The 19,737-nt window shown below is 47.0% G+C and overlaps 1 protein-coding gene across 1 annotated transcript; it reads left to right on the top strand.

The window, feature by feature from the left end:
• Positions 1-4,693: 4,693 nt before the first annotated feature.
• T265_12553 (hypothetical protein) lies at positions 4,694-5,161 on the top strand (the record flags this gene model as incomplete). Its single annotated transcript, XM_009164277.1, has 2 exons — positions 4,694-5,005; positions 5,040-5,161. Coding segments are annotated over 2 exons (207 nt in total), but the record flags the coding sequence as incomplete, so codon positions are not given.
• Between the last annotated feature and the right edge of the window lie 14,576 nt (positions 5,162-19,737).

Below are 19,737 nucleotides of genomic sequence, written 5' to 3'. Positions count from 1 at the left end.
GATTTTGGAGGGGTGGGGAGTCAGCCTATGTGGTAACGAGCAAGTAGGCTAACCGTTGGCCTAGTTGACAGTGGCAGTCACAATGCGAGTTGGTAGGGCCAGCCGTCATTTCTAGCTCTGTTATCGTCCCACCAGAAGAATACCGCTGTGCAGAGTGGCAGGTGGTGTGATACGAAAATTCAGACACACAGGATGACTGGAGTAAAACGTCCGGGACGACGGACAAAGATTATTTCAACCGAAAGTTGCCACGTGAGCTGAGCGGCACCTCAGTTTGGAAGGTAAATTGAAAAACTGTGTGGGTTACCAGTCACCGAGCCACTGCGGTCGGCTCCAAGCAACAGGTGGAGTATGGTGAAAAAAGTGTATAGGCGCCAGCTGTGAATACTAATATTGAGGGAATAGCGGGGTATTTGTATTCCTATTTGTATTTGATCACGCCCAGGAACAGAAGGTCGGAGAGTGTATTATTTCTGGCTGAGGAAGTAGACTTGGTGTGGTACAATCCCATATAAGACAGACAGTTGCAGGTTCGTCCGCCACAAAGTACATTTAGGTAGCATGCATTTTAGCAGACGGATTGACAGCTTTCCTTTGCCTATATTCCATAGCATCTCCAGATGAATGAGAACCGGAACAAGTCAAGCAGGTGGCTAAGGATAGACAACAAAGTTTCACTTTTATGAATTTCCTCAATTAAACGCAGGCTTTGGAACCACGATATTGGTTGAAGCAACCGTGATGTTGTGTGTGATAGGTATATGAACTTACCACAGTGCAACGCAAAGGAGTGGCCCTTCCTGCAGTGTATACCCAACCAACACCCGAAGCTTTCATCCATTGTACACACTGCCAGATATACAAGCTCGCAAGGTACGAAACAGCCACAACTAAGGCCGCTGAATTAACGAGCACTCTAGTTGTTATGTGAATAATTCAGTCCATGATGGCCAGTCCAGTAAAACTGATCACTTAATTTGAACAAGCAATGGAACATGCATGCATTGAAAATGAAAATTCACCTGGTAAGGGGGTTGTGGAGAGGTTCACAAGGTGGACGCAATGGCTAAACGACACACTGGTCACCATGTACCAGGGAATCTTTGATCATAACTTGATCAGTGAGATCCGCTGGGGATGACGCTAGTTGGCCCGTGCGGAATCTAGTTTATGCGACGACATGTTGGGTCGCAATACACTGTTGGGCGAAATAAGTCGGCGCCCACGCGAGGTTTCCATCAACCCAGAGGCCTCAAGAGCGTTGAAGATGCGCAATTTGAGAAGTACGAAAGTGGTTCAGGAGAGGGCAATCCGTGCGGATGGGGTCCCGATTCAGTAGAGTCGCCGGGATATCTTTGGGGCACGGCGAAACGACATGTACATCGTATGCACACGCATGCCACCCAGCGTATCTGGACGTCTTCTGATGTTCATTCTTTATATTTCCAGAGTGGTTTATTCTCTCGTTGGTTGCTAGTAGCACTACCACACGCGGAGTTGTATGAGGACGGTCACCTGTGCGTTGTACACCGCCACAGTACCATGTATTAAGAGACAAATAACGGTGTCCTCCGTCTAATACCACAATAATAAAAATAGAACTCACATTGCAGTGTGGAATGTGTCGATTGTTAACCTAGTGTCCGTAACTAACACGCACGGGTGTTATAAGGCACGAAACAGCACAGCACAACATCGGAGTCAAACACATATCCGGCCACCATTTTATTCACTATGAAAGTTTATATTTGATGCATTTAGCATCTCATTGCATTAGATAGGGTTTGCGCTTAGGGGCGGACCGGTTAGCTTCCATAAGGACGCCCATGATCGAACTTGCGGTTCCTGCGTGATGTATGATCAGGATGTTCGAGAGTCTGTTCCCCCGTAATAGGGTTGAAGCGCTTTTGGGGGACGTACCGAAATCGGTTAACCGCATGTGTCCCATCAACATCTAAGACAGTGGGAATGACATAGTATTTTGCTTTCCAGCGAAGCATATGCGACACCAACACGGGCCGATGTCCGTTTCCTTGCCACAATTAATATAAGTCACACAAGGCTTATTCGGCGGAGCAGGTTTGCGCCTCCTGATTTAGTTATACTAATGCTGTGTGCTAAGTGCTTCCTGGCTGCCGCACGTCCGGCGCAGCGTTCCGTACTACAGCAAGGCGCTGAAATAATCCAGCTCCTCTCCGACTGGCCCTTTGTTTATAGACAGTCGATCGCAAAAAATCAAGCACCCTGCATTCGCGAACAAGAACGCTGACAGGATGATGTTTTTCGTGCTTTCTCAAACGCAACCTGATGGATAGCACCTCTTCGCAGCAGCAACATACCTTCATGTGATTCATCGTCTCTCACTTGGTTTTGGGGGTCTCCCGCTATATCCGCAATGTAGCGTCACGTTTCGTTGCTCCTTCTTAGCCACGTACACAAGAACCACCCAGTTATACCTCCTGTAACCGCCCAGAGCCATTTGTTGAACAAACTGTCAAGGAATATATCTAAAGTTTGGGCAGCAGCTCGCTGCGCTCAGTATGCTCACAATGGAATAGAATTTTCAAAAGCTGACACGTGTGCCTGATGGATTAAAAGGGAGAGGCAACTGAGTTCAGAGTATGATTTCAAACTTTAGAGCCCCATCTAGGCGTCCCGGAGTCTCAGCGATGCTGGGAAAGTATCCCACCAGACTTTCCCGCCAGAGGTATGATTGCTTCATTGGGCGGTGAAATTTGGTGAGCGGCAAAAATGTGAACGTTTATTGGGATAACGATTTTCGGTTTGAGTACATACGCAACAAAATGTAATATTCAGGCGTGATGTTTCATTCCACTCGCAAAGGTTTTGCAGCTACGAGCATTGTACGGTCAACGCATCCTCCCCTACGAGCCAGGGCAGTAGGCGATTCCAAAGTAAAAAGGCGCCAAAAACTACGAATAAAGATCGGTTCTAGGAAATTTTAACAAATGTAAAGTATATTGGGGCCCTGTAGTTTTTGGTGTAGACGCGGAAACACAAACACACAGATTTTAAAAAAATTGCGCATGCCAGGTGGGGTTCTGCCAAAGACTATGCCTTGACGTCTAATAATAGCATGGTCACAGGGCGCACTCAGGCATCTCTGGGGGAATCCATTCTCCACCCAAGGAGTTCCGGTTCGCAAAGTGTGAAGGCGGCGGCAGGGCTGCGCCCGCCTTTATAATTCGTCCGAGACCAGGCATAAAATCTTTAATTTTATTGAGCCAGAAATGCAGTGTTATCCACCGACGCAAAGAATGGCTTGAATGGCCCCCGGAGAGGTAGCTGTGGCGAACGCTTGGGAATCCCGAATCAATCCTCGAATTCGTGATATGCGTCCATCGATTCCTGGGCTGTAGTGATATATCTTTCTCACACAGTGCCACCTAACTCTCTGACTCATCATGCGCGCGGAGAAACCGATAAGCGGCCCACCAATTCGCAACCCACCAAATTTCATTGTCCATTGAAGCAATCATACCTCTGGCACTCTGGCAATCAAATCTCACTGCACCATGAGAAATCGGCCCAAAGGGCATTCGCCATTTTACGCACCTCCTCCCGTATTACTCGCACGGACTTCCAAATACTCTATGGGGTCGACGTCAGACCGCTCCTGGAGTAGGCCAACCAAGTTGTCTACTCAGGACGCACGAAAGGCGTCACCCTCATTGAGCGTGTCCAGCGGGCCGCTACGAGAACGTTTGCCCGCCTCAAATCCGTGGACTACGAAACGCGTCTCGCGATGCTTGATCTCTTTCCCCTGGAGTACCGTCGCCTCCGAGAGGACCTAATTCTTACTTATGCCCTGTTTGAACAAAGCTTGGAAACAGGTTTTTCACCGTTGACCCAGCAAACACACGGCGAGGACATAGTAAGAAAATTTTCAAGCTCAGACCACACACATTCACTAGACAAATTTTTTCTCATTTCGGGTAGTAGCTGCGTGGAATGAACTTTCTCCGACGGTTGTCCACGCCCCTTCCAGAACCCAGTTTAAAGTACTATTGGACATTTATTTATGCGAATCCTCGCGCTGGCAAGCATACTGTCCCGCGCTGAGGACATAAAGAGCAGTGCTAAACCCTTTTTTCACTTGTGCCCTTCAGGTGAACGACAGCCACTGACCGACAAGAACAAAACCGACCCGGAAACTTGGGCAATAGCCTCGATCCTGTGTATCAATCCGTGAATCCGTGAATCCGTGAGTCTGGTGGAATATTTCCTTGGCAGCACTGGGAACCTGAGATACCTAGATGGGTCTCTAAAATTTGGAATGATACTTTGAACTCAAATGGCTGTCTCTTTCTGTCCATCAGGAACACGTCGTATCTTTCAAAAATTCAAACGGTTGTGCGAATACTGACGGTCATCTTTGCCACTCATTCTCCCACGGAACTGAGGGTCGTGCGAAGGTCCCGTAACCGGCGCCTGTTTCGAAAAATGACGATGTGGCTGTTTCTGGCGCTTTCGTTGTTTTCTTGGCGGCCTTGCTGGGGGTTTTATGTTGATATCGACGCCAATGGCGTAGAGTGTTTCATAGAACGCATTCCTGAAAACAAAAAGTTATGAGGAGGTAGGGAGGGTTCCTTGATATTGACGCAGCGGTAAGTTGTCACCGTCCATGTCCTTTCAGGGTTTTCATTAGGTGTACGGCCCGGACGGGAAGTTAATGTACAATGAAATTAAGAAACCAAATGGGCGTCCGAAGTTTGTCGCCTCGAAGGCCGGCAGTTACAAGTATTGCTTCGGCAACAAGATGAGCTCATTGACACCGAAAGTTGTCCTATTTGAATTGGAAGTCGAAGAGGATCACTTGCAAGCTGAAGATGAAGATGACGGTAGCCATTTCGGTTTATTTGACCTACATTCATAGACGCACATAAAAAGCTAGTCAGCATGGTAAACGAACTATCACACTCAATAGAATCTGTGAAGCTCGAGATGGAGTACGTTGCGCTGCGTACGAACATTCACTGGAACAGTAAGTTCCAATAATTATCTAAGTACATTTTTAGTAAATCAAAATACTAATTTCCGCGTCGTGCTTTGGGCGGCTTTTGAAGCTGTTTTGATCATTACGATGAGTATCGGTCAGGTGTTTTATCTGAAGCGATTTTTCGAAGTCAGACGGCTTGTTTAACATTGGGCACAGATGTGTGGATTTTCTTTACATGACGGAACCTTCCACTGTACAGACCGTTTTGTTATCTTCTGCCCTGTGGTCGCTGTCATGATTGCAATATCGTGTCCAGCGGCTGTGGAACCTAATCATTTTGATTTGGAATCTATATTTAAAGTTGGTTTGTGGTTTATGTGCTTCTTTCTGGAAAACAAATTTTTACATATTTCTGAGACTTTTCCCTCAGTTAGGTAGAAAGCCAGGTGTATCCTGCTTGGCAAATTCGCCCGTTCCATTCCTACGTTCCGGTGCGTTTGGATGGGGCGATGTGAAGGCCATGACAACACAGCGGTATGTTATCGTGCATGTGCCTTTATCACGACCCATAGTTTATTAGCAGGTGTGAATGCTTCGATGCTTCCAACTTATGACCCGAGAATTTACTCCTTTATAAGTTCAGTTTTAACGACCGGTCAGTAGACATCCAGTGGTGTACGGGAGTTCAACCAGAGAATGGTGTTCAGCTAGCTCACTTAGGAACACTGCCCCACGAATGCATTATCGAAGATGAGCGCGCTCCAGAAGTTGATTCCCGATCCTATTTTCATCTTTTGGAGGGGCTGGACGTCACCTGTCCGACGAACCTGTATTCGTCATGTTGACCTACTCACTTCCTTGTTTGTGCTTTCTTCTGACATAAACGCACTTTAATGGTGATTCTGTAAAAGCCAATCAGGACTAAGAGTGAAACATCACCGAATTCAGACCTGTATTCTCGCGACACTTTAGGTCATCTTAATGGTTTTAAAGAGAATGCTTTGGTAGACGTAACATACTAGTAAGTTAGCTGAAAGCCCACCACTGCCGTCCTACATTGGACCCACTGGGTAGGCGCAGCCCCCGAGCCTCCGTCACCCCTGGAGTGGGTATTCACGCATTGAAGGTGATAGTTTTGATGCATAAGCGTCACTGACTGGGCGATCTGGCTACTTTTTCCAGTAGAATTAACCATTGGTGGGTTGAATTTTGATCATTACGATGAGTATCGGTCAGGTGTTTTATCTGAAGCGATTTTTCGAAGTCAGACGGCTTGTTTAACATTGGGCACAGATGTGTGGATTTTCTTTACATGACGGAACCTTCCACTGTACAGACCGTTTTGTTATCTTCTGCCCTGTGGTCGCTGTCATGATTGCAATATCGTGTCCAGCGGCTGTGGAACCTAATCATTTTGATTTGGAATCTATATTTAAAGTTGGTTTGTGGTTTATGTGCTTCTTTTTGGAAAACAAATTTTTACATATTTCTGAGACTTTTCCCTCAGTTAGGTAGAAAGCCAGGTGTATCCTGCTTGGCAAATTCGCCCGTTCCATTCCTACGTTCCGGTGCGTTTGGATGGGGCGATGTGAAGGCCATGACAACACAGCGGCATGTTACCGTGCATGTGCCTTTATCACGACCCATAGTTTATTAGCAGGTGTGAATGCTTCGATGCTTCCAACTTATGACCCGAGAATTTACTCCTTTATAAGTTCAGTTTTAACGACCGGTCAGTAGACATCCAGTGGTGTACGGGAGTTCAACCAGAGAATGGTGTTCAGCTAGCTCACTTAGGAACACTGCCCCACGAATGCATTATCGAAGATGAGCGCGCTCCAGAAGTTGATTCCCGATCCTATTTTCATCTTTTGGAGGGGCTGGACGTCACCTGTCCGACGAACCTGTATTCGTCATGTTGACCTACTCACTTCCTTGTTTGTGCTTTCTTCTGACATAAACGCACTTTAATGGTGATTCTGTAAAAGCCAATCAGGACTAAGAGTGAAACATCACCGAATTCAGACCTGTATTCTCGCGACACTTTAGGTCATCTTAATGGTTTTAAAGAGAATGCTTTGGTAGACGTAACATACTAGTAAGTTAGCTGAAAGCCCACCACTGCCGTCCTACATTGGACCCACTGGGTAGGCGCAGCCCCCGAGCCTCCGTCACCCCTGGAGTGGGTATTCACGCATTGAAGGTGATAGTTTTGATGCATAAGCGTCACTGACTGGGCGATCTGGCTACTTTTTCCAGTAGAATTAACCATTGGTGAGTTGAATTCCGGGCTCCCTAACTAGGCAGGCGGTAGTTATCGACATGATTCAGTTCACTGGTTGGTGTTTTCACACCAGGTTGAATTCCGGGCTCCCTAACCAGGCAGGCGGTAGTTATCGACATGGTTCAGTTCACTGGTTGGTGTTTTCACACTAGGGCATACGCCTCTCAGTTGAATCAGCTCACTACATGGCTGAATGATGAGAGCTCTGTGAGGCAGGCGGTCCTCTGGCATGTGTAGTAGATGTCCTAATCAGCGTAGCCTGTGAAGCGTGAGTTGCTCATCTATCGCGGAAGAGTTTCCTCCTAAAACCACCCGACCTACCTTTGACTTGCTAGTCCGAATTTTCCACCAGACCCGACGAATGTTTCGGAGACGACAATAGTCAAATACTGAGTTCTCGTTGTCCTCTGGATGTAGAGGCTGTTTTTACCCATAAAGCGATATGGATCGCAATGTTGCAGTGTGAACTGTCCTTGATGGACAAACTGAGGTCACGTCGGAGCCATAGGTGTCGGACACTCGCAAAAGCTACTTCCGGATTCGAGGAATAATCTCTTCCCAACCAATCCACCGGAACCTGTACAACTGTCCAGGTAACTGAATTTCACTACATCGATTGGCTCGTCTTCAGTCATGAGGTTTGGGTCTGATCCTACTCAGTCTCGTAGCAGCATTTAACACTTTGTGGATAAATGGTTTTGCATGTTTGAAGGATCTTAACCAAGGAGAAGAATATCCTTCCCATACTCAATGTCTGTGACCAAATCTCCCGGGAGCATTTCGACCCCCGAGGTTTCATAAGTAAGCAGAGCAATTTCAAGCAGTACGTCGATAACAAAGTTTAAGAGGAAAGGCGGGAGGGAAGCCTTCTCTCACATCACTAGACGTGGTGAACGCAGGCAAAAGCTTGCCGTATAGTCGTACAGGAGTTCGCATACTGTCCTCATAATGGATAACTTTGGAAGGGAGACATGATCGCCGGACACCGCGATCGACAGAGTCAAAATCAGTCTTCAGGTCAGGGAACGACTCATTTGGGACGTTCGAACGAGTGGCGACGTTCAAAAACGTGTCTCAATCGAAAGATGTGGTCGATACATCCTTGGTCAGGGCGAAAACTACCGTGGTTCTCACGAGCCTGACTGTTCTGATAGTCGGCCAACCTGTGCAGAATAACGCCAGAGAACATCTTAGATGCACCGTATACCAAGCTGATGCCGCGGTGGTTTTCACATGAAGACTGGATTGACGGTTGAGGCGCTCCATTCCACTAGTTTTTTGTCCAAATCTTCCGCAGCGTAGTTGTTATACCTCACCACTTTGAAAGGTGTGGCGTGCAGACCATCTGAGTAAAGTGCTTTTCCTCGCTGGAGAAATGCTATCTGGCGCTGAACTCTTGTTAGTGGCGAGTTGGCGCCGATGTTCCATTCAGGGTCGCTGAATTCCTCCAGAGGTTGTGTTGAAGACAACCAGCTGAATTGTTCTTCGAAGTGTTTAGGCCATCGCCGAAAACGGTAACTTTGTGAGCTAATCACCATTTCCTCCTTTTGACATATCATTTCGGTGACTCTCGTCTTGATCGAATCAGCTGAGATGGTGCTGTTGCCTGCAGCGAAAGCCTTCATCTCTTGGGGCTCCGCAATCCCATTGCGTTCCCTGTCGTTCAAGCTTTTCGTTATTCTGTGTTTGAGTGATCTGCATGCACCATCACAGTCGCTAGCTGTTGATGCAGCCATTCCGGAAGCAATAAGAGCTGCTTATCTCGACGATATCCGGTGTTCATTTAGTTGGGTCGGGTGGCTTGGACAAACAGTTCTGAAAGCTGAGAGCATAGCTTCTTTAAATCGCTTCCATTCAATTAGTCCTGGCCATCCGCGAGGCTGTGCGCCTCCAGTAGTTTTCCAGCCAGGTCAGCTTGTTGCTCTTGAGTCACTGATAATTGTCGAAGTTGATTAATGGAAGTGCTCTGCTTTGGTGCGCGTAATGCTGAGGAAAAGTGAGGTCATAACTGGGCCCGCACAATGATAGGAGTCAACTTGTCCACCCCCATAAGGAACGGTGATCCCCAATTGAGAATCTCGGCAACAGATAACTGCATCATCCAACTGAGTCCATGATTTTCTTGGGGCTGGTGGCCTCCAAGTAACTCGGTGGGAGAGTCTTCGGTTGGGAGTTCGTAGTGATCAGGGACAACACACAACTGAAGCGGTCGCTCTATTATCCGTACTCTGAGCACCAGCTCCAAGTCCCCTTAATTGTGCTTTTCTGGACTTCGTTGTTCAACGTGGTGGTTCATGTCACCCGCCAGGTTTACCATGTCCCTCCTACCTTGTTGAGCGAAGCACTTGTGACAAATCTCGATAAAACCTGTCCTTTTCAGTATCAGAATCGCAATCTGTCTGGGCGTTGGCTGATACGACAAATAAACGATTCACCGCATCGACCTGCATTAATCTTAGTTGAGCCAGACAACCGCACAACGCAAAGATGACTATCTGTCTGTGTCTGGTACAGTAGGGCTCTTCCAGCTTGGAGCTTCGTGCATCTTCCACATACTATATATCACGAGCCATTACGGCAGGATCACCAAATATCAGTGAAGTTGGATCATTCGAGCTCACCCTAAGCTGCTTGAGGTGGCGTCTTGTGTGTTTTTCGAGGACATAATAGGTCGACAGAGGGGGAAGGCAAGATTCCAGCAATAGGTCCCTGTTTCCCAATTTGACATAGGGTGCCGACATTGATATGGTTACTTTAGTTTATTTTCCCGGCCGATATTTTAAACACTGAGCAATGGCAAGGGAGTTGAGGGATGAGTTGCATTATTCGATGGGTGGGGAGGGACGGTGTGCTAAGAGCTATAAGGATGAATCATACTCCCAGGTCGCCCAAGAAGGAGGTTGTTTGGTCTAGGAAGAACTGGTTGCAAGGGGCCAGCCTGGCTCGAGGACGCAAGGTGTAAGGCATTACTGTCTGGTGCAGCGACGCATTAGGTGCCTTTTGAACAGCACAAAACATTATGGTTTCAAAAATATTTTGACCCTTTTGAACAATGTGCAGGCGATCATGTCCAACTGTTGGGCCATCGGAGTGTGCCCTTTTCAGGAGCGACTTTATTTTACCCCGCCCCTCCTTGGGAGAGGCAGCATCACTACTTCCATGAATATGGATATGCTGATCGTCTAAAGAGGACGCCTTACTACCCTCAAGCTCCTATCGCAAAGGATAGTACGACTTTAGCTCCATACCGCCTCTTAATACGTTTTCTGGTTTTTCTTAGTCGGGCCGCGCTCATCATTGACATTTCTTGTATGGTTCAACTTCGGATAACAAAGTTCCAGCCAGTGTAGTCCGCGGAATCGTTGCATCACTGAAGCCCGACCACCAAGATGTGGTGACAGCTCTAGGTGGGGATAGCTTATCAAATGTCGCCTATGGAGCACGATCTAGTCGTTATTGAAGGAACTACTCTCCCGAAGACAATCCGACATACATCCACATTAACTGCTCAATCTTCTCCATCAGACCGTAGTCCTTCGTAGACACCAGCTATCAGGTACAATTGCCACTATGACTCCTAGTGTTTACTTGCCTATCCTATACAGCACAGTTGTTCGTACTGCCATCACTGTGTCTTTTGTTCCTTGTAAACAAGTTGGCGTTTTTAGGCGACACAGGTACCTGAGGTTTGACAGACCCGGCAGGTGATTCTCCCAACTACCAACCCACCTTAACTGCCGCAAACGCTTCGTTGACCGAAGTCATTGGCGTCACCAATAGACTAGTCCACGCGCATTACATTTACCACTGTTTCTATCCCGTCCTGCATCACGTATGATGTGAGTACCAAAGATTGCAGTCCACTTACAAGGTTTGTTTGCAAGAATTAACGTTTTCAGCGGGTCCGATTATAGTTTGCCTGCTTACTCGGTGCGCATTAGCGAAATATCTTAAGACACCATTGCTCTTGTTGAGGAGTATCTATTAAAACAGGAAGCATTCTGGCACAATCGATATATGCTTAGTACCATTTTTATACATGGTACGCGATAGTAGCAACTTTATCAGAAAGATTGGGTCCGAACAAACCCTGGTAACTCTTTAGGAAAAGTATATGGTTCAAGCCATGCCTAAACCGGTTGGGTCATTCCTGACGGAAAGCTGCTTTGGATGCCTTGGGAAGAAGTGCTTACCTAAAAGAAGAGTGCAGTGCTTGGTGGATGTCGGCTATGTTGAAGGAATCCAAAACAAGAGGACGTCCGAATGCTTAGTTAGGTGAGACACTGAAATACATACAATTGTACCTTGAGGCACATCATGAAATGACACCAATTTGAACGGACATCGGGATACAGAAGGAAGGATGTGTGGAGTGTGCATCGTGAGGCTATTGACTGCCGGGATACAAGTATAGATGTTTCCAACTTCATACAGAGTTTGAGTGATGGTTGGAGGGGTATCCTCGGCGAATTTAGGTGGTCTCTTTTCTGTGCCCGAGTCTGCACGTGTAAGAGTATAAAACTGAGGATTATGATGTGATCCTCTCGGTTGCCTTAACTTGTCAAGGCGCCAGACGGTTCACGCACTCGTAACATCCGAAGCAAGAAAAATCACAGCCATATCGGTGACTTGAGCAGATTTGTTTAAAGCTTTTGGCGATGTAAAACTTGGTTTATGCACCCCTCATGGGACGAGTCCTAGCTTGGTCCACACGGTGATGACCCACTGCCTTTCCATCAGTTTCCGCTGGACAACGTCCGAGGGTTACTTGGAAGGATAGCTTCAATGGCTCTTCGCAGTAGGATGCTCTTTTAATTTTTGTCATCCCACCTAATAGATTGTTACCTCTAACGATTCACGCTGTAACCTCGCTACCCAATGCGACAGGATGGCTCGTAAGAACTAGGCGGTTCGCCTCTTGTTCTGTCGGACAAACAAACTTAGATTTTTCGTTACAGAGCATTACTGTTTCACAATTCACCTACTTCATTCCGATCCACATGACACGTAGTACCGCAGCTTCACCATTTCAACTAGGCTCAGAATACTCGTTTTCCGGGCGTTTTATTGTACCGGGTTCGATGCGCACCTCCCTTTTTTTTCTGGGAAAGGGTCTCATATCAGTTTTTCATTCGGTTTCACTGGTTGCTTTCTGTATCCACGTCAAAGGTCGCCGGTTAAACCGAACTTCGCGGCATTCAGGATTTCTTTAGAGATGTTTTTGTGAACAGATCTCTCATTCATCCACTTTTCACTGAAAGCCTGTGGATTGTTGGACGAATCAAGTTGGAAATAATAACTGTTCTTTTGCGCAGAGGCCTTTGCCAACCGTTGAGTTTCGGCTTCCCACCAGTGCATTCTGCTCTCAGTTCCTTATTCTCACCATCGGTGGACAAAACAGTGGTATCTGGAACCACTCCACTTTGGTGCACAGCTTAAAGCTCAACTGATAAATGAAATACTCATCCGAGCCTTGCATTAATTGAAACCCTGTATGAAATCTTGTGGCCTACCCAGCACATCCACCTCAGCAAGTGGACATCATCCGTTTCGGCTGGAAGTAGTGATAACTGATGATGCCAATATAACGAACCCGAAAATGTAGCAACTCTTTTATTCAAACGCTTAATAGCATTTCACCACCAAAATGATAGAGAAATATTCTTTCATCAAGTGCAAGATGAAAATGACAACTTCCTATCACTAGCACTATTTAGCGCGCATTAGCTTCATGGAGTTCACTTGCGTTTGCATCTGCTTAGTCCTGGAGTCGGAGTGACCTCCGTTGAACAGCCTGGTGACGGTGTGATGTAGTATCCAACTTGTCATAACATGACCCGCTTGTATGCATGGTTACTGCCGGACTCGGGAGTTGAGTCTTATCGTGGTATATCCGAAACCTTTATGTGTTGGTCGGGATTGAGTTCGAAAATGATCTCGCGTGCTACACTGGCTGGAACTTCGTTGCACAAGTTGTAACCGTGCCAAGGAGACTAAAGGAGAGCGGTCAGACCAAAAGCAACGAGATCTTATAATACGAGTAATCGTGTTACGTTGTGGTCTGGAGGTAAAGGCAGCGATTATGCCTCCCCTGAGGAAGGACGGGTTAGAAAAGGTTGACCCTGAAAACCTCACACTCCGACCGCCAAACGATTGGCCGTGACCACCGGTACGTCGAAGCACCTTTTAGACCAAAGATTTTGGTGTTGCTCAAAAGGCATTTGCTGTGCAGTGAGTGAGACAGTCTTACTCCCTGCGTTCTCGGGCAGGCTGACCCTCTGCAACTAAATGGGTCAGACCATTGAGTCATTGTCTCAGGGAGGGATCCCCAAATAGGCCGTAACAACCACTGCCTATGACCTTTGAGTCGGAGGCTGGGGACAGGGTCCGCGAACGAAACTCTACACCTTCCCACTACCTTGTCGGTCCAGGTGGGTACTTCAACCCAACCCCTTTTGTCGGTCTGGGCAACGGGGAAGTATCATCTGCCCGCACGGTTCTTTATCCATCGATATCCCTCCTGAACACCCTCCCACCACACAAGCAAACGGTCATTTGACTGTCAGGTATCTCACCAATGTGCTTTATGCACCCGCTGCCTGTTAACCTCTCTAACTCCATGAGACCCCTTCTACATGGAAGCTTTTAACTATATGGCAAATTAGCAAAGTCACTGCTCGCCGAAACCTTATACTCTCCTAAAATTGATGCATGCCGTGTCCCCAAAACGGACTGTAGCTCTGACGCTGAGAAGGATACTTTCTATAGAGAGTTATACGGGCTCATTCACAAAGCACGGACATTGTGATCCTTGATGGCTATATGAATGCCCAAATCGGTCGCCTGAGCTCCTTGGAATCGCATCTGGGTTGTCGTTTCGGAGTTGACGCTCGTCGCACAGACAGCGCAGACCGACTTCTCCGGTTATGCTGTCCATGAACGGTTTCGGTACGGACTTTCAGCATAAGCGTTTGCATGCCGTAACTTGGCGACCACCAACTGCAAATCAACTATGTACCCATTTGGATCAGGTTCCTGTCAGCCACTGGTTGAGTCACAGTTCAAAACTGCCGTCCATTCTGGGGCACATGACTTGATTTTGATCACGCCATGGTACGTGCACGCCTGACAGTTCGCTCCCCTCCAGACCCTCGCAACTCAGCAAGAAGTATACCAATCCACTATCTTCGAAGCACCACCATAGCTCGACAGTACCGATCTGAGTTAGGTCAACAGTTCTCTACGGTAAACCAATACTGTACTGGTAGTGAGCACCTGGATCGAACATGACAAAACATAGAAGGAGCTGTGCTAGTGGCGTTTAGTGCTCTCCCTCCGACTTCTATGCAATGGGATGGCCATTAGATATCGTCGAGATCGCTAGTCCTGATTGATGCCGTACGGGCAGGCAACTAGCACGACGGCGCACGCAATTCTCTTGAGCGACAAATAGTGAAGAGCCTAATGAGAGACCGAGAACTCTGGTAGACATCGAAGAGAAGTTCTTTTCTACCGGAAACGGCCGTACCTCATATCAATTGATACGATCGGTCGGCCCTAGAAAAGCAACAATCAGTGAAACTGTAAGTGAAACGTTGGTTCATTAATTCAGTCGCAAAAACGTCGACTGGAAAGATGAGCCGAACAGTTCGAAGAACAGTCCAACTGGCCTCCTGCAAAACAGCCTCTAGAGATGACGAATGCGGGCGAATGGAATGTAAACCCTAATCGCCAGTCAGAATAAGGTAGGCACTATCCTTACTGAGGCGTAGAAAGGCACCAAACCGAACGGTCCGTATCCAGTCCTCTTCAAAGAAGTCGGAGAATCTCTGGTGACGCATCTAACAAAGCTCATTGGTGCGATATGGAGTAACGAGAAAGTGCCTGCAGACTGGGGCATATCGACAGCTAGTATCTTCAGAGAGGGCACTCGGACGCTGTGTGAAATCCACTGTGGCATCAGCCTGGTAGCAGTGACGTTGGAGTTACTCTCTGGCCTTATCCTTTGAAGACTGACTGAACACAGGAAGAGATACATCCGTGAAAACCAAGCTAGAGGATGCATCGATCACATTTCACCCTCCAACAGATCCTGAAATAGCGACACTGCTCCTAGCGACCAACATTGATGATCATCCTTAACTTGAAGACCGCCTTTGACTCTGTTGACCGTCAGGCACTATGGCAGTGTCTGTGGAGAAAAAGTGCCCCTCATAAGTTATTGACCCTCTTTAAGACGTCATACGCCAACTCCCGCGGCCGTGTGAAGCCCTACGGGAAGGTCTCGCCTGAGTTCACCACATCAAGTGGTGTCAGACAGAGCTGCCCTCTAGCCCCTTTCCTTTTCGTTCGTCATTGATACGATCATGGAAGACACACTATCAGCTTCTAATATCCGTGGGCTCCCGGGGCGTCCGCTCACAAATGTCGAGTGCGCAGACGACATAGTTCCTCTTGGATCTGATGCCGTGGTAATGTGAACAATAGTAAATAATCCAAATAATTCCGCGTCGCGTTGTGGTATGCGCTTCACACCCGCAAAGTGTATAGTGCTACTGCAAGACTAGGTAGGCTCGAACCCTAGCCTCATGTTTGCGGATGAGCCGATTGAGGTGGTAAACAAATTTGTTTACCTGGGCAGTTGTATCAGTTCCAGTGGTCTCGCGAAAGATGATATTTCCATCCAGATTGGGAAGGCCATAGCAGCTTTTGTGACACTGCGCCACTTGTGGTGTAGGCGTGACATCAGCTTCCCTGTCAAGGGTCGAGTTTACAATGCTGCGGTCCACCTCATATTACTTTATGGACCAGAAACCTGGCTGCTGCGCTCTGATGTTTTACCATCGATGTCTTCGGAGCGTTGGTGAGAACACCGGATCAGTAATGCTGAAGGTTATCGAATGGTATTCGAAAGAAATAACTCACCCTTGATAGGTGAACTGATCACACCACGTAGGTCACGCTGGCTTAGCCACGTGCTGTGTCCAATTCGACCGACTTCTTTGATGGGTTTTTTTCGCAAAACCACGCGAAAAGTGGGAACGAGCCAGGGGAGGTCAAACAATCACTTATCAGAGAAGTATAAAGGCCATTACCAGTAAACTCGGCTGCGGTGGTCATTGACGTCTTCCTGAATTGGAACCCTGAGACGGGCCACCTCAATGGCTAGAGACACTGTCAGACATGGCCTCAGTGACGCTCTTGCATCCAGTATATTGCCTTCAGTGCATAGCTCCCTTCTCAGTCTCTTGAATTAAAAGTCCATTGACAACCCTTTATTTATGCGCAGCTACTTACCCCACCTCCCCAAATCATCGGTGTACGAAACGGTGGAAGCTCAGTGATTAGTGCGTGAATTTACTGACCGGAAGGTCCGTGGTTCGAACCCCGATCTCTCCCTCTCGACTCACCCTGTGTAAGCTTGGGCAAACTGGCAGTACCCCAGTCCTCATACTTCCTTCTGTTGACATGGCAGTAAGGCACCAAAAGGGTGCTACAGCTGAACGAGTTTTTCATAACCACTGTACGACAGGTACGTGATTGTTGCATCTGACGACGATGCGGTTTGTGGACCTATGTGACCCCCTGGGTCAGATTGGGAAGTTTTATTTTAACCACGATTTTTCCCAAACCAGACCGGTCGATAGGTACAGGTCCGACGAACACAATCTCTTGGCCCTCCAGGTTGGTGGTTGGAACAGGTGAAACAACTTGCTGCTTAAAAAATTGTATTGTCATATGTTGACACCTGTCCGCTGCCTTGCAGTCAGGCTTCCGAGCCAAAGACTTTGGATGAGGACCCTAATCATCAGCCTATCCCATCCTGAGTGCCCTGACAATATCTCAGCCCGCGTACAAACATAAACCGACGCAGTATCCGACACTGGGTGTCCACTCAGACCGAAGGAAGGGAGGAAGCATAAACTGCCGAAAATATCTTCAGGTTATTCCACATGACTCGTTCGACGGGTCCCTGGAAGCTCTTTGTCAATGAAACTGTGAGAGGCCCCATTGGATCTCTGCCATCCAGCAAAGGAGGTTTGGGTGGTTGGACGGAATAGTCAGGACAAAACGTCAGTTGGCCGTCTGCCACTTCTGATGGGGGCTGTCGGCCTTTGACCATGAGACCGGGCTCAGCCCCAGAAATGCTCGAGTGTATATCCTTACCCAGACGTCATGGTGCTCCTGGTTTCAACGAACTACCAAGTTTTCTGTTGGAGGATGGGAGTGAATTTTCCAGCCAATGTCTGTCTAGTCCGTTTGCGTCCGTCTTGGAAAAATATGTCTTTCCAGACAACCTGAGTAATTTGGTAATAGTGCTCGTTTCAAAAAGGGTAGTCACAGTGAATGAGGTAGTCGCAGGGACATAAATTTGACTCCCGTTGCAACTTAACTTCTGACGTCACCGCTTTTTTGTCATCTTACGCTGGCATGAGAAATCCAGATCCGAGAGCATCAAGCAGAATTGCGGTCAGATAAAGGCTACATCGACCACACTCAGTCAGGTGATAGAGCAAGGTGATATGGACAGGCGACCGACAATCTTGGTGTTACTTGACTTCAAAGGTCCGCCCGATTCCGTCGATCGATCAATGCTTGTAACTACAGTTGTTAAACGGGGGATGTCCCAGAAGTCTGCGAACATAACCCGGTCACTATGTTTACATACTTCAGGGCGCTCGTGTCTGTATGGGGAACTCTCATGCTTCCGTACAAGAAATGGTTGCCAGTACGATTCTCCACTCTCCAGTTTTGTTCAACTTTGTCCTCGATAAAATGAGACAAACACTGGAGACTCTGCAGAACCATAGTATTTTAATAGTTGCTGATGAGGACCTTGTCAATATGGAGTACGCAACCGAAGATGAAGTAAAAGCACCTTTGAGTAAGCTGACCATCGTCGAACCATGCACTTTGCATGTACAACATGTAAATTCATGCCTAAGAACATGTGGTCTATGAAATGCTCTTTGCCATTCAAGCAGAGGGATTGAATGTTGTTAAGAACTTCATACACAACGATAGTTTTATTAGCTTTGAACGACTTTTCTGCCGAAGTCAGTGCACGAATCTTGAGGTCCTTAATCGCGTTTGCTAATTGTGTCAATTGTGTCGGTGAAACCGCATATCATTGGTTTCAAGGATCGCTTGTACTAGGCTGTACTAGCCTGATAACGTGTGGCATAGCTGCCGACGCTCGCCTTATTGTTGGACTCACGCTGACTTCCGTGGCTATCCGATCTAGCCGTATGTACATGCTTTCGGAACATTTAGACGCGCACTCTCCTTGTCCGTTTACCGATTTTTTCATAAAAGCGCTACAGATTTAGTACTGTGGTTCTGCCGTTGCTTAAGAGGAAGAGCCTGACGCTCCTGATATGTGGGATGCGACGATGAGAAATTCAAATTTATTTGGGTTAGTTAATCATTAATCACGTTTCAAGTGAAACAGGTGGCAGCGTAAAATTACAATTGACCTAGCCAGCCAACACCAGGCGTAACGTTTGATGTTTAAATGCGTATCTATCCCGTATTTTCAACGGCGAATAACCACAGCAAACAACTGACCGAAAGACAAGCTGAGTTATACCATGAAGACAGGTGATGGTTCATCTTTCACTATGCGATGGTGCATTTTTCAACGCTATATCGATCTCGGCAGCTGCGAACATATTTGACTTTAGGATGAAACAGCTAATGGACTACCTGATAGGTTTTCTCAATCATTAAGTGCCATTCAAACTGGAAACTTGTTGATGAGCTGCTGAAGACCACTTTGTGTACCATAATCAGTTCTCTTGTGTCTACTGTTTTCCAGAAAAGTGAGTGCATGGCAGATAGAGCTTTATTGTCATGCTAGGTTTTGCTTTATCTGGTGCCTATCGTCTCTTGGTAACAACAATGAATCTTCATTGGCTGAGCAGACAATGCGAATTCCGCCTATCCTAAAGGATGTCAAGGTCCACGCATGTTACACTACAACCGGCTTTCGGGCTTGGCAATTGAAAGTTCGCATTTTGAGATGTTCCTATAGATGACATGTGGTTTAAGTGAATTTTTTTGAGAACAGCCAACTGGAGTGCAACTACTTCGGATTTGATGCAACCAGGGCTTTTATCAATCGGGATCCGACTTGGATAATTTGATTATCTGATGTAAAAGACTCACCAAAGTTTGATATATATGACTAATTGGTCACAGCTGTGCCCACATGAACCGCATGTAAGATTTCTATACCTATCACAGATATCACTACATATGTATCAGAACCGCACAGTTCTCAGTACCCATTTGAAACAAATTGTTTTGAAATGGTCTGCCGTTCAAAACGTCTGCAAAAATTTTATTTATTTTTCGCGTTTGGAAATGGGAAGCCTCAAGTAACTAACATTTAGTAGATTGTACCCTTCCGTTGAATGCCATTTTTCGTGAACCACCATAAGTGTGTGAATAGGCACAATATTGCACTTACCTTGTTGTGGCCAAAAAATGT

Source organism: Opisthorchis viverrini, assembly GCF_000715545.1.
Source record: "Opisthorchis viverrini unplaced genomic scaffold opera_v5_4, whole genome shotgun sequence".
Classification (NCBI taxonomy): Eukaryota; Metazoa; Platyhelminthes; class Trematoda; order Opisthorchiida; family Opisthorchiidae; genus Opisthorchis; species Opisthorchis viverrini.
Note: the sequence above shows the minus strand (reverse complement) of the source record. Positions and strands in the feature narration are given on the sequence as shown.